The sequence below is a fragment of the Gopherus flavomarginatus genome, chromosome 2 (assembly GCF_025201925.1).
Source record: "Gopherus flavomarginatus isolate rGopFla2 chromosome 2, rGopFla2.mat.asm, whole genome shotgun sequence".
Taxonomy (NCBI): domain Eukaryota; kingdom Metazoa; phylum Chordata; order Testudines; family Testudinidae; genus Gopherus; species Gopherus flavomarginatus.
This window is the reverse complement of record NC_066618.1, coordinates 291,383,671-291,409,856: the sequence shown is the minus strand read 5'-3', so window position 1 is coordinate 291,409,856 and position 26,186 is coordinate 291,383,671. Positions and strand designations below refer to the sequence as shown.

Here is a 26,186-nt window from a genome sequence, read left to right as displayed (position 1 = left end):
AGAGGCTGTTTTTTTATTTTTTTTCCCCTGCATGGTTATTTAGGGAAATGCCCATTTAAATAGGTACATCTTACCATGTCGTGTGAAGGAGCTCAGGATTCAGAGTCAGCCAAATATCATCAAGCTGAAGTTTGTTCCATTTTTGTGAGGCCATTGCTGTTAATACCTTTCTCCCCATTGTGCCAGGAGGAAACATGAGCTCTACCAGCCAAAATGTGTCTGAGTGTAGCAAGTTACTGAGGAGTGAAGAAAGATGGATGTTCCATGAGGTAAATGAACCCTTATCCATTCAGGGCTTTGAAGAGCAGGACAAGAACTTAGAATTAGATCTGGAATTACATTGGCTGCCAGTGCGGTGTGTAAATCCCTGGGATAATGTATTCAAGCTTGTTGATTCTGCTTAGGAAACCAGCCAGTATGTTCTGCACACACTGCAATATCTGGGTGGCATATTGGTTCAGCTCTAGGTAGAATTACAATAACTTAGATGTGATGTGACAAGTGTGATGGACCGTTGTTGCTAGTTCCTTATAAGATTCATAGATTTTTTTTTTAAAGCCAGAAGGGACCACTGTGATTATCCACTATGTTCTCATATATAGCACAGGCACAGGACATCCCCAAAATAATTCCTGTTTGAACTAGAGCATGTATTTTAGAAAAACATCCAATTGTGATTTAAAAATTGCCTATGATGGAGACTACATTACGGTCCTGGCCAGACTGTTCCAATGGTTAATTACCCTCACTGGTAAAGATTTACTCCTTATTTCCAGTCTGAATGTGTCTAGGTTCAGCTTCCACCCATTGGATCATGTTATACTGTTCTCTGTTCCCCCTGTGTATGTACTTATAGCCTGTAATTAAGTCACCCCTTAACCTTCTCTTCGGTAAGCTAAATAGATTGAGGTTCTTGAGCCTACCACTATACAACATGCTTTTTCAGACCCTTCAGTAATTCTTCTGGCTCTTCTCTGAACCCTCTCCCATTTGTCAACATCCTCCTTATATTGTGAACACCAGAACTTGAGACAGTATTCCAGCAATGGACTCGCAAGTGTCAAATACAAAGAGAATATAACCACTTTGCTCCTAATTGAGCTTCCTCTGTTTGCACATCCAAGGATTGCATTATCCCTTTAGCCACAGTATTGCACTGGGAGCTCATGTTCAGCTGATTATTCACCATGACCCCCAGATCTTTTTCAGAGTCACTGCTTCCCAGGATAAAGTCCCCCATCCTGTATATGTGGCCTGCATTGTTTCTAGAGGAATACATTTACCTTTGGTAGGGTGACCAGATGAGAGACATGAAATATTGGAACATGGGGGTGTGGGTCACTGGCGGAGCAAAAAAAAAAAAAAAGCCACTAGGGCATAGCAAAAATTGGTTGGGGCTCCTGCCTCGCCCCCCCACCGCATCAGCTCACCTCCGCCTCCCCTGAGCGAGCTGCCGCATACTGCTTCTCCTCCTCCCTCCCAGCGCTTGCGCCACCATGTAGCTGATTCGCACAAGCCTGGGAGGGAAGGGGGAGGAGGAGGAATGTGGCGGGCTTGGGGGAGAGGCGGGGCCAAGGTGGGGATTTGGGGAGGGATCCAATGGGGCAGGGTTGGGCTGGGGCTGAGTTGTGGGAACCTGTGCTCTGGAGTGCAAAATATCAGGACAATTCGCGATGTTTGGTTGGGACGCAGGACAAACAAGTAAATATTGGGACCCTCCCGATAAAATTGGGACATCTGGTCACCCTAACTTTTGGAGTTACTGAAAATCAGCATTAATGGTCCAGCAATCTACTTGACTAGCTCTTTTAAAAAAAAACTTGGATGCAAGTTATCCAGAGCTGATGATTTAATAAATGTTTAGCTTTAGTCACTGCTGTTTAACATTCTCCTGAGTTACTGTTTGAATGGAAAGAATGTCGTCGTCATGTGATCTGACTTCATCATCTGGCTTTTTCCCAAATACAGAACAGAAATATTTATTTGTCCGTTTCTGCCTTTTCTGCATTATCGTTGACAGTTCTACCATTTCCATCTGATAATGGAGTAATGCTGTTGTTAGGAATCCTTTTGTAAACTCCTTGTTGTTGTTCCTGTCACTACTGGACATAGTTTTCTCCTGATGTCTTTTTTTGTTTGTTATCAATTTTCTACAGTTCCTTGCTTCTGTTTTGTATTTATTACTAATCGGCTTGCCTTTTTTTCCCATTTGTTACATTATAAATTTTTTATAACTGCTTTCACTTTTATAATATCATTCTCTTTAGTCTAGACATATAGCAGCACCCAGGAGGTGAAGATTGTTCCTTTGAGATTGGTTTTCTAAACCATCCTGTTTTTTATTCCACTTTGTCTAGTCCAAGCTTTCAGGAGGCAGTTTCTTCTTTAATTTCATTGGTTTTATTGGCAGTTCTTTGTAGCTCATTGTCCAAGTGAGCCATTTGGGATTTTACATCACATACATCTGTAGAGAGGCCACAAATATCTTTGGAGATTGAATACACTCAGTCTGTGAGGAATTCTTGCAGTGCCATGATATCCTGGGCTATATTCTGCTGTGCCCTTGTGGTCTCCCCCTTCAGCTGCTTAGGTGATTCCAACTTAGGTCTTTTGTTGCTTCTCATTGTTTCATTGGAATCTACATTCAACAGTCTGAAGTTCATCCAGGAGACTAATTTAAACGTTTATGACAAACTTAGTTGCTGATTTTTTTAGGACAGTAATTATGGGAGATGAATTAATATGTGGGACACAAGGAGATGTGGGACTAGGCAGCCATCTTCCACATGGGTACCGTGTGACATCCTGATGATATTTTAAAGGTTTCTATTTTTTGGGTTAAGGTTGTTAAAAGTTTTGTTGATAAGTATGGCGATTACATATCCTTTCACTTATATGGGACATTTAAAACAAGACTTGGCAAAGTAATAGAAAATGTTTTAAGTTATAATCTAGCATTGATAGAGCGATGGTTTTGACAGCCTAATATATCTCTTCTATCTAATTTCTATGATTCATTCCACCCTTATGTGAAGCTTGATCAGTTTTAGAAATAGTTTACATTTGCATTCAGATCGTTCATCTCTTGGGGTAGCTTTATGATTTTTAGACTGTTAAATAAATATTTATGTATAATCGTGTTGTACTTTGTAATAAATCTCCTTTACTGCCCCATTTTGTCTCAAGAAACAAGTGAGGTTTCATTTGTCCATCTTGTTGACTGAGATCAGCAAATGAGTTCATCTTGTTTTTCAAAACCTAAACAAGTGCCTTAAGCAAAATCAAAACAGCACCATAATCAGCATTCCAAAAGTTCAAAATGCAAATGAGAAAACAGATTTATGGTAAACAATGTTCATTAATAATTTAAAACAGTTTTTCATTAGTATAATTTCTATTTATGAAAATTTGCTAATTTATTTATGCTGAAGTAAGACTGGGATGCATTCATCCACCTGTATTTATTCATACTGAAACTGACAAGTGTGACATAAAAAACATCTTCAGCATGCCTGAGGTGAAACACTGCACAGCAGATAGAAAACAATTAAGGGATTTAAAATGGAAAACAATTTGATAAATCTATACCAAATTCCTTTTTAGCATCACATTTCAAACACAATACATTCAGTAGGTTGTGCTTTAGTTATATGGTGTCTTTGGAACAGCAGTATACATTGATAAATTTGGTTAGAATCTAAGAGACAAATTTTTTCCTTAGGGAATGTAATTTGTTCATTCAACCGTTTTCGAGATTTTCAACATAAAACATTATACAGTGTTCGCCCCGTCTCTTAAGAGAGACAAAGTAAAGTTCCACTCTGAAAAGTTATTTTTTAAAATGGCATCATAGGGTGTAGTATTCATTGCCTCTGTGGCTCTAGAACAATTTTTTTGAGTGTACAAGTAAAAAGCTAATCTTTTAAACTGCCAGACCTGCAGACTCATATTGGAATCTAAAAGTAAAGTTTTGTTCATTGTAGCTGATGCATGCATTACACACAATAAAGATTTCGGAACTTGAAGAGGGTTATGCTTACTCTCATCTTTGTGTGTCGTCTGCAATGCTAACAAGCTAAATACTAGTAGAAAAAATACTTTGATGGAGAAAGTCAGCACATAGGACTCTGAACACATAGAGGGACAGGCGTGTTGCATAAGATTACATCATTGTTGCATGGGCACATTTTCAGAGTAATGAGTATCCCTTGTACAGTCATTTGAATGTGTACATGTCAAAACAATTAACAAAGATGAATAAATATTATTTTTTTCTCTTTCTAGTTAGGGAAATATAGGCATGCAGAGATTCAAGTTACTTGTCATAGGTCATACAGTGAGCCTGAGGTTGTAATCCAGTCCTTCCTGCAATTTAATTTATTTAGAGATTTTACGCCTAAATAAGTAAACTTCTCACTCATCCACATGTTTAAATTAAATTTTATGCGAGGCCCTGTGACGGGATACTGCCCTTCTGGTCTTCAGTGCCAGTCACTTGCTGTAGGGTCATCCAGGTAGGGTCAAACCCCACAAACCAGTTCTCCTAGGATGTCTACAGAGTAGGAAATCAAAGCAGCAGGGTATCTATTACTGGAGAATTGTGAGCTCACTTAAGGTGTAGTGGAATGCAAGGCTTAGTGTAAAAAGGAGGAATTGCTTTCTGAAGTTCCTCTTCTCCAGTTCCATCCAAGACTCTTCAATATGGCTTCTGACTCTTGCACTCAGCGGAAACAGCTCTTGCCAAATATCTACCAACCTCTTTTTAGCGAAATCTAAGAACCAGTACTCCATCTTCATCCGCCTTGATTTGTCACCTGCCTTTGGCACAGATGACCATTCTCCTCCTCTTGAAATGTTATCTTTCCTTGGCTTCCATGAGACTGTTCTCTCTTGGTTCTCCTGCTACTTTTCTAATCACTGCTTCAGTGTGTCCTTTGGAGGATCCTCGTTATATCCTCTCCGGTTTCCGGGGGGGATTAAACAAGGCTCTGTCATTGGTCCTCTTCTCCTACACCCTATCTGTGGGTAATCACCTCTGTTTTTGAACAGATTCAATTACCAATTTGATGCTAAAATTCACAGTTCTAACTCTCTGCTCTGGTTCTGTCTCCATCTGTCCAAACTAAAACCTTGGCCTGTGTCTCTGACATCTCCTTGTGGATGTCTAGCTGTCAGATCAAGCTCAGCATAGCTAAAACAGACTTCTTAATCTTCCCTGATACCTTCTTTCTTGATCACTGTGGACAAGACCAATATTTTACCTGTCACTCAGACCCATAACCTAAGTGTCATAATTAATGGAGATATCCCTATCTCCTAGAACTGGAAGGGACCTTGAAAGGTCATCGAGTCTGGCCCCCTGCCTTCACTAGCAGGACCAAGTACTGATTTTGCCCTGGATCCCTAGGTGCCCCCCTTAAGGACTGAACTCACAATCCTGGGTTTAGCAGGCCAAAGCTCAAACCACTGAGCTTATCCGTCTCCCCTTCGTCTTTGACTCGGACTACTCTAGGTCTTCATATCCAAGCTAGTCTATGTCTTGCAGTTGCTTTCTGCATTATGTTTCTAAGCTACAGCCTTTACTATTCATCTACACAGCTAAAACTCATGTGCAGGCTCTCATCAGGTAATGTCTTGGTTACTGTAACATTCTTTTTTGTGGCCAGTAAATGCAATCTTGCCCCACTTACATTCATTCAGAATACTGCTGCAAAGATAATTTTGCAAGCACCTTGATTTGTCCACATCATGTCTCTTTCCATCCCTTCACTGACTCCCTGTTCTCTATTGTATCAAACGCGAGCTACTTGTCTTTACTTCCAAGGCCCTTCATGACCTGTCCCTACCCTACATAGGGTGACCAGACAGCAAATGTGAAAAATTGGGATGGGGCGGGGGGTAATAGGAGCCTATATAAGAAAAAGACCCCAAAATTGGGACTGTTTCTATAAAATCGGGACATCTGGTCACCCTAACTCTACCTATCATCTCTTGTTTTATAATGAAAGATCATCTGCTGCCTCTGATAGTCCACTTGTTAAATTTTCAAACAAGCACTGTTGTGTGTTCTCACATTCTTCCCTCATAGCTGTGACACGCTCCTTGTAAACATCTGCAGTACTAACTCATCCTTCTTCAAAACCCTCCTTAAGACTGTCCTTTGCTGTGAGGCCTACAAACATGGACAGCAGAGAGGCTACTGGTGTGCGGTGACCACTGCCTATCTTGCTGACCATATTGACTCATTTTCTCCATTATTATACTCTACATGTACAGAGAACTAGAGGAAAACAGTATCTTTTAGTCAATTACCAAATTAATTATCACTTAGCAAATGATTTTTAAACGTTTCGTAAATTGACAAGATATGAATATGATTTAAAAAGCCCATATGTTCCGGTCAAATGTTCTCTTTACACAGATAGGATATAAACACTAGATATAAAGTCTAGTAGTCAGTGTGCGTCTGTGAAAACCATAGATAGAATTACATATGCTAATACTACATAATATAAATATTTCTAGTGTGAAATGATTTAAGGAAACCTCCCATATTTTTAGAATGATGGTCCTTATGTGTATTCCACATTAGTGCACTTGCCTGCCACATGTCCAAATCTAGAAGTTCTTCAAAGCAGTGTCTGTTGGCCCACACATGCACAGTAAATCTCCTCATGTTCCTAACCAAGAGTATAAGAGACGGTACAGGTTGACACTGCTCCATTTCCTTCTTACTATCGCATAGCCTGAGTCAGAATTGTGTCCTTCTTCACTTCGTTTCTTAACCTACATAGAAAACATTTGTAAATAGTTATACTCTTAGACTAATACTTACTGGTTAAAAAGTTTATAGTATAGGTTATTTCTTTCTCCTCGGTTGTGGAAACCCTCCCCCCGGCTCCACCGTACCTGAGAGTAGAGGGCACTCTCATGGGCACAAGGACAGATCCTTGTTGAGGGCTGTCCAAAAGAAATGTTCTTCCTTCCCGAGTCTGCAAACAATGAGTGAGTTGTCGTGAATGGAACCTAAGAAGCTAGCTCCTATGAAGACTCCTAGATCTGAATGCAAGATATGTAAAGAAAGATCTGCTGGTTCTGTCGATCAGTTCTGTACCAAAGCTTTAGGTTAGATGCTTGCTGGTTCTGTCTACAAGTGCTGGTCTGGACCCATCGTTGAAACTACCTTGTCCATCTAAAAACCATCCAGTCGCTACAGATACACTGGATTCATCACACTTAACTGCAGGAACTCCTTGGACACCAGGGCCAGACTTATATAATTCTGGACGATATATTCCTGCCTTATCAACAATCTCCACTTCTTTCTGGACTGCCCCTCATACATGTGTCCTTACTTCGGAGGAGTGACTTAGATCACTGTCCTGAAGCTATCTCACCTCCAACCATCCAGGAGGAGTACCCTGGTATTGACGCACAACCACTACCAATGGAGCAGTTCTTGGACTTCGATGAATCAGAACAGATGGCTGCACCGTATTTCTTGAGAAGCTGTTCAGCCCTGACAGACCGTCAAGGGCCTTTGCTCACCATTATGCCAGATATGAACCCCACAGGGACCGGAGGTACTGATTTCCTGGGCCTCCTGCAACTATTTTGATTTCTCTTCCTGGCCTTATTGGCATCTGAGGGATCTTTATAGGAGGTGTGTGGGCCCCTCTGAGGAGTTGTACTGATCCTTTCCTTCTTGCCAGCCCGTTCTGTCAGTCTACAGAGAGGAAGAGGAAGAACTGGTCCACAGATTCCAACAGTGCCTCTTCATCATTCCTTCCTTCTGATTATATGTTTACTCCATGTTCAGATAATGTTGGAAAATATCACCACTGTGGTCTATATAAACATGCCGTCTGCCAGGAAGCCATCAGACTTTGGAACTGGCATATCAGGAATTGCGTCATGATATATGCAGTTTACCTTCCTGCTGTTCACAGCTCCATGAGATACAGATTAAGCAGAAGCTTCTTGGTAGACCATGAGTGGGAGATTTGCACCGCAGTCCTAAGTGAGATACATAGTCGGATACTCTGCTATAGGACCTCTTTGTGTCTCAAGCAAGCTACTTCTATATTGCTCAAGATGAACCATGTGTTGTGACTCCCAAGGCAATGGTCTGCTGATGTCTTAGATGAATGGCTTCAGAGGTACCTTTTCTCTCATTCCCCTACTTCCGCAGGTTGTATGGAAGATACGTTGCAACAAATCCAACATCCTTCTTCAAGCTCCCCACTGGCCCTGACAGTTCTGGTTCACAGATCTTCTAAGAGTGTCTGCCCATCCACCAATCAGGATTCACCTGTTTTCAGATCTCCTAACCCAAATCAGGGGAAGACCAAGTATCACAATCCGAACTCACTCCATCTCACTGCCTAGTTTTTGGATGGGCATTGAAAACAAAATTCTTGTGTTCAGTCCCCATTCAGGTGATCCTTAACCAGAGTAGAAAATAATGTACTAGAATCTGATATCAAGTCAGAGATGTTTTTCAGACTAAGCACAAGGGCACTAACGTTCTCCAGATACTGTAAGCATTTTGGTTGTTCTAGACTGTCTCCTATCTCTAAAGACTTCAAGTGTCTCTATTAGTTTGCTATGAGTACACCTAGCAGTGATTAGTGCCCTCCTCTCTCTGGTGGAAGAATGCTCTGTCTTTACTCACTCCGCTACAGTTTGATTCATTAAAGATCTGATCAGGAACTTCCCATCAATGCTTAAACCTATCTCTAAATGAGATCTTAACATTGTCCTGTCCAAGCTCACTAGTCCACCTTTCAAATACACGGTGACTTGTACCATGGCCCACGTATCCATGAAGGTAGTGTTCTGAATAGCTATCACCTCAGCGTGGAGGGTCAGCATGCTTGGCACCATCATGGAGGATCCACCTTATACATTGTTTCACAAAGAAAAGGTTTCTCCTCAACTATAGCCCAAGAGACTTCACTCCCTCAGCATCCGATGTTCTACCTGCAAAGAGCCAAACCCATTAAGAAATTATTGAGACGTTCTAACACCATAGAAGAGAGGTTCCATGGACAAGCCATATCCTCTGAGAGGCTTTACAAATGGGTCTCAGGATGCATCTTAGAGTGCTACAAGTTAGCAAACACTCCTCCTCCTGGGCTTGTCACAGCTCACTCCACGTGAGAACAAGCTGCCTCCATCGCATCCCTATCAGCTGTTCCACAACAGGACATCTGCAGAGCAGCCACTTGGAATTCAATCCACACATATTTGATGCACTATTGCCCTAATTCATGCCCCGGCCCACGGATGCAGCAGTGACGTCAGCAATATTGCAAGTATGTTTGCTACCAGCTTCCTTGCACCTCCTCCAGTCTGAACACTGCTTGCTAATCATCCATGTGTGGAATACACGTAGGGACCATCATCAGAAGTAGTAGTGGAGGTTACTTACTCTAACTGAAGGTTCTTTGATATGTTTGATCTCTGTATTCCACTACCTGCCCTCCATCCCTCTGCTTCGCATCCTGTTGGATTTACAGTAAGAAGAGGAACTAGAAAGGCATTGACCTGCAATGCCAATTACACCCTCTGTCAGTGCAAAAGGAGATGCACTGCACATGTGACAACAGACATTGCTTGGAAGAACTTCTGGACTTGGGCACAATAGTGCGCGTGCATTTCCCATGCGTGGAATTCAAATAGTGACCATACATCTTGAAGAACATCCAGTTACAGTAAGTAACCTCCACTTTTTTTAAAATACATTTCAGGCTTATTCTATTCTATTTTATTTTAAAAACAACTAAATAGTTATTTAAAATGCGCGAGCTGCAACATAAAACCAATAAATCACGTTAAAGATCCTAGAGATAACCCTTTCAGTATAGAACAAAAGAAAATTCATTTTTCCCTTCAGTGGGTGAGAAAAGCCATAGAATCTGAATGCATCTTTCAAGTAAATTTCAGTGTATATTGATTTTTTCTAATGTTAGCATTGTTTGTTATAAATGATCAAATATGTTCTTTCCATTGCGTGAGCATCCAGAGTCACCAGGCAATAATAAACTTCCATTTTATAAGGTGGTGTGCAGACACACAGGATGAGAGACCCTACCCCCAAAGAATTGATAATGTAAGGAAATCATAAATTGTACTTTATTCCTACAGTTACTGTGCTAAAATAAATAAATGGTCCTCACTCTATAAAACTAAATGTTAAAATTTTACTTATTTTGTTTGTAAACTCTTTCGGGCAAGGTCTTTGTTATATGTTTGTATAATGCCTAAGACAGTGGATCTGGGGCCCCGAGGTGCTATTGCAATACAAATACATGATAGTAACTGAAACACAATATCAAGGTTCTATTCTCCAGACTAACACCTACTATCCTTTGTCTTTTCTAATATTTGTGATAGGCCTCTAATTAAACGGCAACTTTTATTTACTGTATTTAAGAATTAATGTGTAATTTTAAACTGAAAAATATATGTAAAAGTGGTGAGACAAGGTGGGTGATGTAATACCTTTTACTGGACCAACTTTTATTGATGAGCAAGACAATCTTTCAAGCTTACATGAAGTTCTTCTTCAGGTCTGGGAATCATACAGAGTGTCACAACACACAAAGAACCAGCTTTCTTCAGGACACAACCAATCTTCTTTGCAAACCCTGCAGTAATATCCAGGGGGCAGGGATGGGATGGATGTTGGTTTTTGGAGTTTGTGGAGGAGGTCCTAGAGGAAGCTGGTCCTTTGTGTGCTGTGATACTCTGAGTACATTTCTCAGATCTGAAGGAGAACTCTGTGTAAGCTTGAAAGCTTGTTTCTCTCATCAACAGAAGCTGGTCCAATAAAAGATATTACCTCACCCACCTTGTCTCCCTAATATCCTGGGACCGACACTAAGATGGTGTCATCTTTCCAGTCCATGTGTGTATTTAGGAGTTGTATCAGCTAGCTGCATTGACTGAGTTTTTCTGCTGGTTACTGCTGGGAGTTCTATAGAACCAGCAGAGAGATAAGACAGTGATTGGGATTTTATTCCTTTGTGGCAAATTGCTGGCACTATTTTGATGGGTCTCGCGCTGTCTCTTCTTTGGGGGGGGGGGTTTCAGGGCACCATTTCTTGCCCCTGCAGTGGAATGTTAACTGCCCCACTAGTGTCCTAGAGGAGGGGAGTGGAGAGGGAGGGACCTGGGCCCTCCCTCTTCTCCAGGTCCCAGCCCAGGGGCCCTGAGGATAGTGGTAAACCACTTGAACTATCACTTCCTTCCCTGGGCTACTTCCCTCTTCTGCCCTTCAGCTTGTGGGGGGCTTCCTGCCCTCCCTCTGTACAAGCCGGGTGCCACTTTACCTAGGGTCTTGGACTTCTTAGATCACCACAGCACTTCTCCAAACTGTCCTCTGCTTCCCTTCAAACTGTTCTCTGCTGCAACACCAATTCTTCTCTGCTTCAACTTCCTCAAACTGTTCTCTGCTCCAGCACCAATTCCTCTCTGCTCCAACTCCCACACTGTCTGACTGAAGCAGGGTTTTTTATCATGTGACTGGCTTCAGGTGCTCTAATTGGCTTCAGGTGCTCTAATTAATCTATAGCAAACTTCCTTCCCCTTACAGGGAATAAGGCTCCCTTCTAACCCTCTCCTGCTGCCCTCTAGCCATGCTGTATCACACCTTCTTATATATCATCAATTAAAAGTTTACTGAGTGCCAGCAGGGCTGCACAGGTGTTACAGAGGAAGGACAACAAAGTCGCACAGATGTAACTGAGGACATAATTTGACCCATAGAAACTTAATAGTTGGTGACACTAGATTCTTTCGTTCATATGCATCTTGATTGTCATATTCTACCTTGACTGTAGCTCTGGCAGTCATAAACATTTGTTACTTGTTAATTGCACACATTTGATGTTAAAATCATTGAGACAATAAGCATGGCAGCTCACAAAGCCACTGTTACACAGTTGTTTTTTAGTGTAGGATGGCACATTAAGTGAAGACAACTGGTAACAAGATGGTAGATGCAGCAATATTTATTTGCATTATTCTTTGTGAATCCTGGCTGTTGATGATTTCAGGGATTCCAAATATTGTCTCAAGGATAGCTGAAGCCTTGGACATCAAGACATGGGTGATTCAAGGTAACACGCGCAAACTGTTAGATATCCTCAGCTCCTTTGTGCTCACAAAAATGTATGCCCTCCAAATTAATATGTGTATATTGAATCCAGCAAAGGGACTGTGACGCACCCTGGCCTTGCTTCTCCTGAATTCAAAGCTAGTAGAGAAGTGCTACCAAAGCCTACATAAGGACTTTGAACATTTTTACATTCACCCAACCCTAAGGCTGCTTGTGGTTTCTGCAGTCCAAGAAATGCTAGGCCCATCAAGGGGAATCCAAAACAGAAGGATCCCAAGAAACAAGACCCTTTTGGCCAAGATGCTTGCTTGTCAGCCTCTCTCCAATTCCACATTGCAAACCTGTTTTCTAAATACAGTCTCTGAGTTGGAAAAGAATGACCTTCCTATCAAAGCTGCTGCGGGAGTCCAGGGAGGAACTGAGAGATACAATCAAAGAAGGGCAATTGGTAGCCAAAACAGCGCTATAAATTGCAGTGGATGAGTCTGAAGTGGCTGATTATTTCATGGCCACAGCTGCTACAAGGCACCAAGCCTCCTGCTTACAGGCGTTTGGGATTCTAAAAGAAGTCAAGGCAACAATGGAGAATCTACCCTTCAAGGGCATAGACTTCAGTAGCTGGAAGGATGAAGTGCTTCATTTCCTGAACAATTTGACAGATACACTGAGATTCTTGGTATTAATATTTCAGTGCCTTACCAGTACCAGCTCCCTGAATGAGAGAACACATACTCTGATTTCCATGGTTGCCAACTGGCATGCCCGCTCAGAAAGTGACTCTTGTACTCTTGAAGACACTCATCATCTTCCTTCTCCATAAAACATCAGGCTCCATGCCAGAGGCAGCAGGTTTGATGGAGGAAGAAGGGGGGGTCAAGAACACCACCACCCTGGAGCTGATCTTCAGAAATCACCCTCACTCCTTTCCATTGAGGATGGTTGGCGATTATAGCCAAAAAATGTGTGCTGAATATGTCACCCATGTCTACTCTATCCAATTCCTTTTGTGTCCCCCTTCCCTGTCCCTGTTCTGAGACCCTTCTCATGAGATCCTATGACAAAAAGAAGTCATTATGAGTCTAGGAGCTGTGAAAGCAGTTAGGAAGAAATAAAGAAGAAAAGTCATCTATTTCCTGTATTTCCTCATTCCAAAGAATAAAGCAGGGGAGGGAAGGGTTCATCCTAATCTGGATCTCGGGATAATGAATGGTCTCAGGTTCAGTATGATAATGCTTGCCTTCATTATTTATCACTTCAGGCTTAAGGACTGGTTTGTCTCTCTGAGATTACAGGATGCATACTTCTATATTGCCATTCACCCCTCCCACAGGTAGTGCCATTCAACTGCATTAAGAGCCTTTACAAAGTGCCTTGCCGTAGTAGTGACACACCTAAGGAAAATGGGCATCCACAATTATCTGCATCTAGATAACTGGGTGATCAGAGAGAGATCATATCAGGAAACTCTTGACAAGCCTCATCAGTGTACTTTCTCTGTTCACCCATCTGGTCCTCCTAGTAAACTATGAGAAATTGTCACTCATTCTATCACAGATGCCAGTAACCTACAGTGGGATCCTTACTGACAGATACTTGAAGAAGAAAGTATGGTTACTTACCCTACGGTAACTGTGATGTTTAAAATAATGTTATCGGTGTGCATCTGACAATCTACCTTCTGTCCCTGTTTTTGGAGTCCTCAGCTACGACAAGGTTCAAATTGCAAGGAAACTGAGGAAGGGACAATGTCACTCTGCCCTTTTTATGCCCTCAATTTGGAGTATGCACTTCCCCCAACGGATAGAGCTATTCAAAAAATTGAGCTTGTTTCTATGAGACACGTGCATGGCTACAATGAGATTCACACTGGCTACATCTTGTAGAACCACAATTATTGTAGTGTAAGACAAGTAATCATTTTTTTTTCTATGCCTCTGCAGAAGCTTTTTGGTCATGCAATTTATTTGATACATCTTTACATTAACACTGTTTAATAAGCCGTGAAATGCAAGAGGATTTATATCTGCACCCTTACTTCTCTAGAGTGCTTTGAATTCAAAAGTAGCCATTGCTTTTGTTTTTGTAAACTAATTTGTGACGCTGTAGTTGCTTTAACCTATATACAGTGAAAATGAAATGATGTGAACACAAGATATTTTAGTTAAATTTACTATTCTATTAGCACTTAGGAAATATGTGTGTTTCAAGCCCCTACAGCCTAATTTCCCAGTACAAGGAACTTGCTGTGCAACTTTGATTTCCTGGATTATGAGCTCTTAAATTAGCCTCTTTTGTAATAATGCATATAATTAAAGGAAGATATATAGTGTGGCACACCTAAACACAGCATGAACCCAGTGCTTGTAAGTAAATTCATTGATTTTATTTAATAGTGATTCGTGGTTTACATTTTGTATTCAAGGAAAATAATCCTATGTTTCCCTTTTATTTCAAAGCCAAAGGTAAGTAGAATTGTTTGATAGGAGGAACTCCCATTTTCTCCCTTTTTTCCCCCCAAACTGTTACGTTACATTTTATTTCTATTTACAGCAGAGGTTTTATTTTTCTGCTTATCCCATATTTTATATGTTTGATTTGTACTCCTTCATATTTTGTTTTTCTTGAGTGTACTGGTGTATGAAGAGAAGGCATAGGAAGTTACTGCACGTTTCCCACCTAGCACTTGAACGGGATCAAGGTGGTGTGAGAACCTTGTGCTTCCTTCAGCACTGTAAGGAGTAGGTAGGCGATATGTCCAGAGCCATTCCACAGTGCGAAAAGGGTGTGATGAGATTGCTTGGGTGTGAGGCCAGACCTTGCCACCAGGCACATAGACTGTCAGAGGTGTGGGCCTTGCATGTGATGATGAAAGGTCCAGATTACATTTTTTCCTAGCCACTTGGGTCTGACTTTCACGCATGCTTCACCATGGCAAGGTCAGAATCTGACACTTAATGTTTCCACAGTGAAGATATAAACTGCTATAATTAATTGTCCGTTATCCAACATCACAGATTAATAAACAGATATGAAGGTTTGAATCTTTAATAAATCCTTAAAGTTCAGTTTTGGTTTTCAGTAATCACAAATGTTTGTGCTACAGGCTCCCTTTCTCTCTGGGTCAAATTTTTCCTTAACTCTCATTTACCCTTCTTTGAAGCGTGAAGGGGAAGCAAGTGTAGAAGGAGTTCTTAATCAACTGGTCCTAGAGCATCTGCAGTTGGCTCCTCTCCAGTGGGGTGAGTAATGTCAAAAAGCATTCATGATTATTTAGGATGAATATTGATTTCTAATCTTCTGTAATATGTATCTTACAGAGATTTATTACCTAAAATCATCAAGTAGTGTTTTGATAAAGATGTACCATATACAACATTGTTTGCATTTTCATTTATTGATTGAAAATCTATGATGCAGAAGATGTTAGTTTGAAAGGTGGGCGTTTTTCATTTTTTTTCCTCCATGAATGCTTTGCTCAGCTGGAGAAAATCTTGTAATTTAGATATCTATTATCTTCAAACTGTATTAATGTTAAATGTGGTGATAATAGTTTTGTGATACAGCTGATCAGGAATTTGTTCTTGCAAACAAAGATCCTAATGTTTTGTACAGGATGCAACTGTTCTTTAATTTTTCCTTACATATTACAGTATGTGGTGTAAAATAAATTCTCTTTGTCACTGATCTGTGATAAACTTCTTTTCAAGTATATTTATTACTCTGTTCTAGAGATTTGCATTATATTAACTTTTACTGGAAGGGTGATAGTTTGGCTAGCATAGAAGAGCATTTTCTCATAATTATGCCTTACCTGTGTGAGCAGAATCAATTTCACATGTAACAGTTATGTAAATTTGACTCCTGTGTAAGAGTGGCAACAGTGTTCATTTAAGAGCCTGTGGTGATGATTTTTATAGCACTTTAGAAGGGATTTATAGGCGTGTGTCCCACTGATTTTCATTGGAGTATGTGCTTCTAACTCCCATAGGAATGTGAAAATCTCCCCCTTATTTTATTTAATCCATCTTATTTAAAATGAAAGATCTTTTGTTTCTTCTGTCATTCTCTCTTGTTTTGGGTTTTCCTTCAACTTGCAAATTCAATTACTCCCTTTAATATAGCAAAAACTTTGATTCATAAGAACTAAGTAGTCTTTTGCATCGCTATTTAACGTGGTAACTCTGTAGGTCAAGATCAGATGTTTGGTGGAGGCACATAACTTGTTCTGATTCATAATACAATTTTCTTCTGCACAATAATTTTTGACTTCTTATATGGAACCTAATGGAAGGATGACAGACTTTGTCTTGTGTCAGTGATTTGAACTGTCATCTATATTTCTAAGGTTTGTGATATTTCCTGCCTTTTAGTCAAGTGGGTTGAAATATCTCCTGGCCTACAGTGTGATGTTCTTCCTTATTAAAACAAAGGATTCTAAGGGTTCTGTGGCTCCAAAAGAATATTCAATATTGTGGAAAAATGGCATGAATATTATTAAATTGCTGAGACAGTAAGATCAAAGGTAAGAAAATGCAAAATTATGGAGCCAAGTTATGCCAGCAAAGTATATGGTCTTTCCCTAAGCCATACTTTGTCGTCTTGTTCATGTCTAATATTTTCCATTTCTGCATATATTGTTAACTGTAATGACTAAATTTTTATGTACGGTATCAAAAAGTTATGTTAATGTGGGAACTGTGAATTATTTCCCTGGCTTTGTTTGTGTAAAATTGCTACCAGAATGTTACATTAATAATGTATGGTATTTAATTTCCCTTTTTACAAAGAACAAAGAAGAACAATTCCACTTGCTTTTATTTAAATTTCTATTTAAATATACACTCATTAAATCATGCATTGAGTTGAGGTTCCACATGCTTGGGGCCAAGTATTCCAAAGTGAAATAATTGCAGTGGAAGCCACTGGGGACCTTCAGAAAGAGCCCCACAGCAGTGGGTGCCACTTCTGACACAATTGGAAGTGATCTGCACAAGTTATGGATGAGGGCTGGTCTCCACTACGGGGAGATCGATGCTTCTGCAATTGATGCAGCAGGGATCGATTTAGCAGGTCTAGTGAAGATCCACTAAATCTTCAGCAGAGGGCGCTCTGGTCGACCCCAGTGCTCCAGATCTCCGAGAAGAGTAAGGGAAGTTGACCGGAGAGTGTCCCCGCATTGACGCAGCGCAGCGAAGACACCAGGGTAAGTCAACGTAAGCTATGTAGGTAACTTAGGTCAACTTACCCCGGCAGTGAAGACAAGCCCTGAGACACAGTGTTATTGGAGGATCTGGGGAAGAAGGGTATGTGTGGTTGTGTGACATCCTCTTGCCATTCATAGTTTAATTTGATAGGGAAAAGCACATAATGCATGCATAGTGCTCTGTATTGACTAGTTGATAACATGGGTGCCCCAGGAATACCTTCATGTTAAACATGAAGTTTGAAATTCAAACTGATTTTAACATCAGTGCAAAATTTGTTGAAGTTGTGAAAAACACCATTTGTATATACTCTGGTAACTCTTAAATGGCAGGATAGATTTTCTTCAAACTTCCTAAACAAATTAACTTCTAGCTGAGAATAATCATGAAAAGTGTCATCCTAAGAGGTAACTTGGGTGTGAGAGAGGACTTGGGCTTCTTAATTGCAAGTATAATCCCCTCATACATGTGTAATAACTAACAGATATACTGCAACCCTTAATGTCACTCTAAGCTTTGATTCTAAATAGCCACACATGTAGATTTAATTAATTTAAAATGAACACAAAAGGTTTACACTGTTCAATACCTTTTCATATGGGACAAATGAGTAGCCAGGTATTGAACATGAATGATCAGAATTTAATTGGTACTGAACTCAATTAGCTGTAATGAAATGGTTAATCTATCCCAATTCCTGCTGCAACTAATGTGAATTGTGAATGTTTTCTTTAGAAGGCAGAGTAATAGTATTTGTTTTTAAACGTCTTATTATGTGTCAACTGTATAGTATGGATTTGTTTATGAAGTGAAAGCAGCCAGCGATAGAATTTTCTAAGGCTGAAGTACCAGTAAGGAGGTGAAAGTAACATTTAAAAGCTGGTTTAACATTTTTAATGGGCATTTCTGATAAAAGGCAAATGTAACATACATTAATATAACAGTTTTAAGTCTATATGAAAAGGGCATTAGTATTATTTCTTATAATAGCAAGTCAGACTTTTAAAAGCTGTGTACTTCACTGCTGAACATTATTAGAATTTTGGTTTCAAATGAACTCCAGTCTTCTGGAAATTAGGAATGCAAAATGTAGACCCAGTTAAGCAGCTGTTAGCGTTATTTTGCTTGTATGTTTGTTTGACAGCATTTCTTTTTGGGATAACATTTTTTTCATCAGGCCGTAGATTAGTGTCAGCGGTTTGAGAAGTTTTCTTTCTCTTAAGCATTGGACTTTGAATAATCAGGAACTGGTTTTGCTTTGAATTTTGTTATTTTGATGCTGTTACGTAAGAATTGCTTATATTTTATGCTGAGGCTACTTGTGTAGTATGATACCTCACTTATTTGTCCAATGCTTGTGTGTATTGACTGAAGCTTTTGTGACAATGATTTATAGTTAATGCTGTATGGCAGTAAATTATATTTTACTGTCACTCAGGCTCTGTGCTATCTTTAGGAGAAGCTGACTGCTATAGGGAAGATTTACTGTAATTCATCTGTTTTCATTAAAATGTCCATGAGTACTTAACAATGCAGGTGACCTTTATAGCTTTATAAAAGCTGTTTTTCTAACCTCGGTATTCCTTTTAAATGACTATTTGTCATACATTAATGTATGTTATACTTGTACATTACAAAACTCTGTCTTGCTTTGGAAAGGTAATTTGGCAGAATACAATCAATAGTCTGTTAGATTAAATAAAATATAAAGCATCATATAATTCATTGTTAATGGTACTAAAATGTTTGGGTGGTTAAGAGTCAGATTGGTTTTCAATGGTAGTAGGGAGAGGGAAGAAAAGAAATCCCATTAAGCAGACTCCTTTGTAGTGGATGTGATGTGAAATCCTAATGTTAAGTGATTTGGGAAGAAATGCAAAATGGAGAGAGCCGATCAGTGTTAAAATATTTTAAAATTGGAAAGCTCATAAAGAAGGAAGATATATCAAAAGTTAATGTGAGAGTTTTTAATGTGTTGTTAAAAATTAATTTTAAGATTTAGACCATCTCTTTAGAATGGAGTTGTCTATTATAAAGTGTTATAAATCATGTGTAATTGAAAAAGGTAATCTTGCTTAACACTAGCAAGTTCAACACTTTCTGAAATTTATGGCATATTTTCTTTATACTACCGGGCATCAAACCAAATGTGGTAATAGTCTGTTTTTAAAAGTGCATGTATGTTACCATAATCAAATCAAAGAAACATAATCTTACAAATGCCTAATAAGCAAAAAGATTATGCTGAGAAGAAAATCAATGGAAGTTTTATGGCTGGATTTCTGAGAGACCAATTGTAATTGCTTGAATTGCAACATTTTTCTTTTCTGATGTCTCTGTATATTTCATGCTGCTAAATTATACAAGAGAACAAAATTTTCTGGAGACCAAACCTTTATCAGTCTGTTAGTACTGTTCTGCATTTTATAGTGAAATTATCATAGTTACAAATGTAATGAGCTAACAGTAGATGCTTAACAATTAATGTATGATACTGTTCCAATATTTTAATACATACGCCATAAGTTAAAATAATCTTTTTATGTATATCTGTGTTCCAAATAATATTTTTTATAATAAAAGCAAGGTACAGAGCTAGGACTTCTGTTTTCCATATTTTAAACTGGGAGCAAGGAACTCCTGTGTTCTAATATCAGCTCTACCTCTGACTCCTTTTGGGTGAATTGTTTAAGCCATTAATTCTCAATCATTTCTGTACCAGGACCCTGTGCTACACGAGAAGAAGTTTTGAAATCCCCTTTATAGAGTTTTGGGACTTTACTCCCATAAAGGAAAAAGGTTGTTCACCATTCCTGGGATTGCAGCCCTCTGATTGAGATTACCATATTTATTTGTACCTCAGGTTCCACATGTGTAAAATGGACAGGATGATAAATGTCAGAAACCCAGTGAGAATGAATTAATTAAAGCTTACATAGTGCTTTGGAGCTGTAGCAAACTATAAATATTCTAAAAATATTTCTGATAAATAGGGCTGTCAAGCGATTAAAAAAATTAATCACAATTAATCGTGATAATGATTGTCCTAGCAATTGGCTGAACAAGAAGTAGGACCGAGTGGACTTGTAGGCTTTAAAGTTATACATTGTTTTGGTTTTGAGTTCAGTTATGTAACAAAAAACAATCTACATTTGTAAGTTGTATCTTTACGATAAAGAGATTGCACTACAGTACTTGCATGAGGTGATTTGAAAAATACTGTTTCTTTTGTCTTTTACAGTGCAAATATTTGGAATAAAAATAATATAAAGTGAGCCCTGTACACTTTGTATTCTGTGTTGTAATTGAAATCAATATATTTGAAAATGTAAAAAAAAATTCAAAATGTTTAATATATTTCAATTGGTATTTTATTGTTTAGCACTGCGATGAAAACTGTGATTAATCATGATTAATTTTTTTGAGTTAATCACGTGAGTTAACTGTGATTGATCAACAACCCTACTTATAAAGCAAACCCTTGACTTCCTTCAAAGCCCTTGAGACACTGAGTGAACTACTAAAATTGAATGATGATTATACACAGTACAAAGCAAAATAAACTCTAAAGGCCAAGCATGCTGGACTTGTGTAAGAATTGCACATTAATCCTGCTTCACCCGAGTAGAGTCCATAACTTGCTTTCCATTAAGTGGGATTGTTTTTATATATGGGTGTCACCCTCTGAAGTTCTGAGTACATCAACTTCAGTGGACGTCAATAGGAGTTGAAGGTGTTCCTCACCTTGCAGGATTGGACATTATGTGTTTACAAAGGCTTTCTGTATGGGCTTGAAATATAACTAAGTTTCTGTTTTGAGGGTTCATTTAATGTCATTTTTGGGATTAATTTTAGCAATTTTTGAGTTTGATGTTATGTCCAGAAATCCTGGGTATTAGGTGGGTAGTGGTTGCAGCTTTCTCTTTGTATATACTGTAATGATTAGTGTATATTACATACATTGCTCATTACAGTAGTATATTCTGTAATGAGTAATCCCTTTATAATGTTCCCTAGAACTGTTTCAAACAGCACTCCATTAAAGAGCTTTGGGGAGCTTTTACTGTGCGCCAGAAGAGTATACATAGACCAATTAATGTGCAAATCTTTAATTAGATTGTATACTTTCCATGGGATGCCTGGAAATCATGCCAGAGTAGTATGAACTCTCTCCCCACACACTGTACATGTACTTCAAGACAGTTTAAATTAAACACTGATATCTTAAAGCATTGTACAGTACAGTAAATTGCATTTGCCAAAGTGAGAGTTAAGAAAAAAAATAGAATTGCTTATATAGAATATACAACATTGAAGTCTCCAGCTCACGATTAAGGAAAGTGGTGCTAAATAGCTGTATTCTTGATTGCCAGTTTATAAGTACAGAATGCTAAAACCTTTTACAGAGAAATCAAAATAAACCAGCTGTTTGCTTGCCTCATGCAGGTTTGTTATATTCAGAGAAGACTGAAAACTGAAGGCTAAATTTAGATTGCTCATAATGGGTAAATGGCATAAATATCAGAGGTAGATTTAACAGCTTCTCGAACTGCTTAATGAGCGTATCAGCCATTTTAGAGCAGCTATCCTCTGTGTTGTATCCTCAAAATACCTTCGACAATATGTAGCAATATGTTGTTGCATTTTAAATGAGACAACTGCCATTGCAAGGGCCTTGAGCACTGGTGCCCCTCAGCGCCTCCTATGATCTGCCTGTAGCATAAAATAATCTAGTCTCATGTGGGATGTAATACTTGGGTGTCATTTTGGTTGTTGGGTTTAGTGTGTAGGTGCTGGGTGGTGTTGGCCTGTGATATACAGGAGGTCAGATTAGATGAGTTAGGAGGTTTCTTCTGGTATTAAACTCTGACTATTATAACCACAATGATATATTAACAGTGGATAAATAAAATCACGGAACAGAAGTCATCTCTTAAATACACAAAGGTCCTTCCTCTCATGGATCTTAAAAACAATTAATGAAACCATTAATTTTATTTTGTAGCTTCTAGTCACTTCTCTAATCGTAATTAAGTCTTTCAGCAATACATTTGATTAATTCTGATGGAGTACAGCTGTGTCAATTCCCAGGATCCTTAATATGGCAAGAAGTATTTTAAAATGCCACTTAATATCTAGAAAAAAGGAAGTCTGGCCCCCAAGCTCTCTTAAGGCATAATGGTTTGCTTTGGAGGCCATACTGGGGATGAGTGCAGACACCATGATGGTTTCCACTGGTGGTCAGATTCCTGAGACCTGTATCTCTCCAGATACAATTTCTAACTGTCCTGGTTTGGCTGGGACCACCCTGGGATTTTAATCCTTGTCTTGTATATTTGCATTCCCAGAAAATGGCCTGAGCGTCTAGAAGAGCAGATTTTTTTGTTTTCTGTTTGTTTTTTATTGGCTTGCTGATCAAGGAGTTGCTGAAAGGAGGCAGAGAGTTGAACTGAGGCTATCTCAGCTTGCCTTTCCTCTGTCTATAGACCCCGGACACCATTTTGCTAGGTGCTAAACCAACAATCCAAATACTGGCAATCCTTGCCCCAGGGTGTAAATATGTTGATGAAACCGGTGGGTCTGTGTATGAGATGCCTGGGGATATGGAAGAGTATAAAGGTCAGCAAAAAGGGAGTTGAGATCTTAAACTGGAAAGGAGCACTTTAATTCATTTGGATTGAACAGCAGAAGTTATTCATTTATTTTAGTTGAACACCCTTTTTTGAAACAGGCCATCTTTGGCTAGAAAAATCTTTACTTTGAAGGATGCACATAGGAAGTTAAAAATGGGCTTCTACACTTCAAAATAAAAACACAAAGTATGAATGTTGGATTCTGTTCCTTTACAAGTCCAAGAATTTTCTTTGATTATGTCTATTTTAGAATTACAACAGCATGGGTGATATGGTCAGTAGAAAAGGAAATCTAGAGTGTCATTTTGAGAGAAATTGAAGAACAAGTCATCTATACTGAAAATGATCAATGTCTGATGGAAAGGCTGAGAGGCTGCAATTGAGAAACAACCTTGATTGTGTATGAATTCTGTTGCATATCCTGAGCTTGCTACCCTGCTCCCCTCTCCCCCTCCAACAATCTACATGAGATGCTAGAAAAGTGGAAAAAGCTTTTAAGTATCCTAACAGCCTGAGAGGTGATAGGAACAGCAAACAAGCAAGAAGCAGGATGTTTTAGCTTCTGAGACGTATCAAGAGACTAGGATAGTGTACTGAAAAAGGGACTAACTTGACAAAACTAGGATGTTTGGCACATTAAAATTGTTTCTCAGGTGTCAACAAATGCCTCTGTATGACATACTTTGGATCAGCTGATGTAATACTTATTGAAGTTTTACTTCCTAATGTTTTTGTGATGATGAACAAGTGATGAATTTGAATTTCAACTATTTGTTCCATATGATTCAATTAAATAATTCCACTTTTTAAAATAAATATCATGCAAAATTTTAGGCTTAGAATTTACTAATGTCAGTTTACTTATTTAATAAAATATTACATAGAACAAGTTAGGTAATTCACATGAGAGAAATGAGTGGCATTTTGGGAGAGGAAAGAAAGGTAGACAGTTAAATGACTAAAGCAGAAATACTAAACATTTTTTATGAATTGTTAAGAGTTCATTCAATAAAGTTGCTGAACTGGATATACTAGTTTTATAGAATAAATGTGAATAACCAGAAAAATGGATTGGCATTTAAAATATTATATCAACACATACTTGATTGAGAGGATCTGAATTGGAATCCTCCCTGTGCTTTTGGGTGTTGCTTAGTTCATTCACAAGGCTCGGCTCTGCTCTTCCGTCTGTCATGCGGTTTGTTGGAATAGCTGCCGTCTTGTGTTCCTTGTAAGTTAACATTTTTATAAGGATAGACTGTTGACTTATCTTTCAACTCCCAATCTAGAGGGCCAGTGGGTTGCTTTCCCCTTTGACCTGTTCAACTCGAGTGGCTCTACCAGGAGTTAAAACTCCTACTGGCATGGCTCTCAAGATCATTGGAATATGCAAGCCTTCCCACCATGTCAAGGTGCAGCCAGTATGGAAAGTTTATGGAGAAGATGAGCAAAATAAAAGTTGTTTTTTATGGGCCAGTTTGTGATGGATAATACTGAGTAGATAGAGAAAAGCGATATGAATATTTTGGCTGACACAGCAGAGGCAGTGTGGATAGAACTTATGAACAATAAAAGTGGGTATATGATTCCTGGAAGATACTTCGCTCATGGGCAGCTTGGAAAAGTAGATCAGGAAATGTATTTATAGATATGAGAGTCCAGTAAGAAACTTTGATTACAGAGGATTCTAATTACTTAGCAATTAGATGGAATATACTAATAGCTATGCAAAAACTGAGAAGTGAATAATATTCATAACTGTACTGCAGGAATGCTTTGAATAGCCTATAGAGACAGGATATTTCGAGCCAATTTTAGGCATTGAACCAAAGTGGGATGCACTGTTCTGGACTGAAATTGATGAGCTTTTCCTCTCCCATCCCCATTTTGAAGTGTTGTTTTTCTCTAGGTTTATTTTTTTGTACTAACTTGCGCTCTTGGGAATGATCTTACATCCGTTGAAGTCAAGAGAAATCTTTCCCTTAACTTCACTAGGCTTTTCATAATGCGGTTGCTGCAGTACTATACTACAAATGATTCCTTGTTCAGGTTGAGCTGTCTCTTGCATGTATATCCTTCCAAAATTACAAGTATATGGAAACAAGGGGGGAAATAAGGGTGCAGTGGCCAGTTTTTTCTAGTTATTTGGTGGATGGAACTACTTTGACACCTTCCTGTTTAGTTTTCTGGCTGTGTTCCACTTCATAGTTATTGCCAGTTCAAATTGTAATGTTCCTAATTGGGGAGATTGGGCAACCCAGCCACGTACCCAAATGCAGTTTGAAAGTTTTAGACTTTTTTTAGTTTGTTTCCTTTCTTTTACACAGGCCAAACTTTTCTGATAGGTATCACAAATAATCCAGTTTTCTCTGTCAAATGCTTTTCCGGCAGCTAATGACAGAAGAGTAAATAATGGCTCACACTAATTTTCTAGTTTATTAATTTGGGTAGTAATCCCTGAAAATGATACACTTTAGAATAATATTTTTAGGCTCCAATTAAGTTTTTTGTAACCAAGGGCAAAGCATTTTGGAGTTTTTTGGATTGGTTATTGTGACAGGGAAGATAGTGACACTGAACCAGAATTTAGGTATGACACAGAAGTCATACCACCTGTTTGAATGTGATGGGAATTGTGCCTGCCAAATTGGGCATGGTCCATGATCACCACAAATTCTTTGGAAATCAGGCAATTCTTGACAAAGATTCTTAGGGACAGTTGGTTCAATTTTAAACCTTAGGCATCCGCTTTCCACAGAATTGTGCTGCCTTGACAAAAATAACAGAAACATGGAACTGATTTAAAAGCACAAAATCCATCTGGATCTATCTTGTGATAACTAAATTAATGGTACCTCAACACTGGAAGCCTGAAATACTATCAACAATAAGAAAATGAAGCATAACAGAAGCAGCCTTTGTATGAAAAATGCAGCATATACATTTGTAACATAAAATATACGTATAAGAATATTTGCTAGCTATTAATAGGAACACTGACAGCGAATTATGTATCTTTCTGTTGAGTGTTTTCTGTCTTTTCTTCTAGTTGTTGTTTCCTTTCCTTGTTTCTTTCTTTCTTTCTCTCTGCCTTTTTAAATCCTTTGATAAAACTGGAATGTAGCAAAATATTTTTCTGTAAGTTTTGTTTTATTATTGCCTCCTATTCAGACTGTGTGCCTTGTTTTTCTGTTTATTGAACTATCATTAAAATAAATACATTTT

The 26,186-nt window shown here is 38.8% G+C and overlaps 1 protein-coding gene across 5 annotated transcripts in view; it reads left to right on the top strand.

Annotated features, from left to right (window-relative positions):
• The window catches only part of TRAPPC9 (trafficking protein particle complex subunit 9), an 840,301-nt gene that overhangs the window by 430,798 nt on the left and 383,317 nt on the right, over positions 1-26,186 (top strand). For all 5 annotated transcript variants that reach the window (XM_050940629.1, XM_050940628.1, XM_050940630.1 and 2 more), the window contains exon 21: positions 15,273-15,363. In XM_050940629.1, coding sequence (XP_050796586.1) covers positions 15,273-15,363 — 91 coding nt within the window. The remainder of the gene's footprint in view (positions 1-15,272; positions 15,364-26,186) is intronic.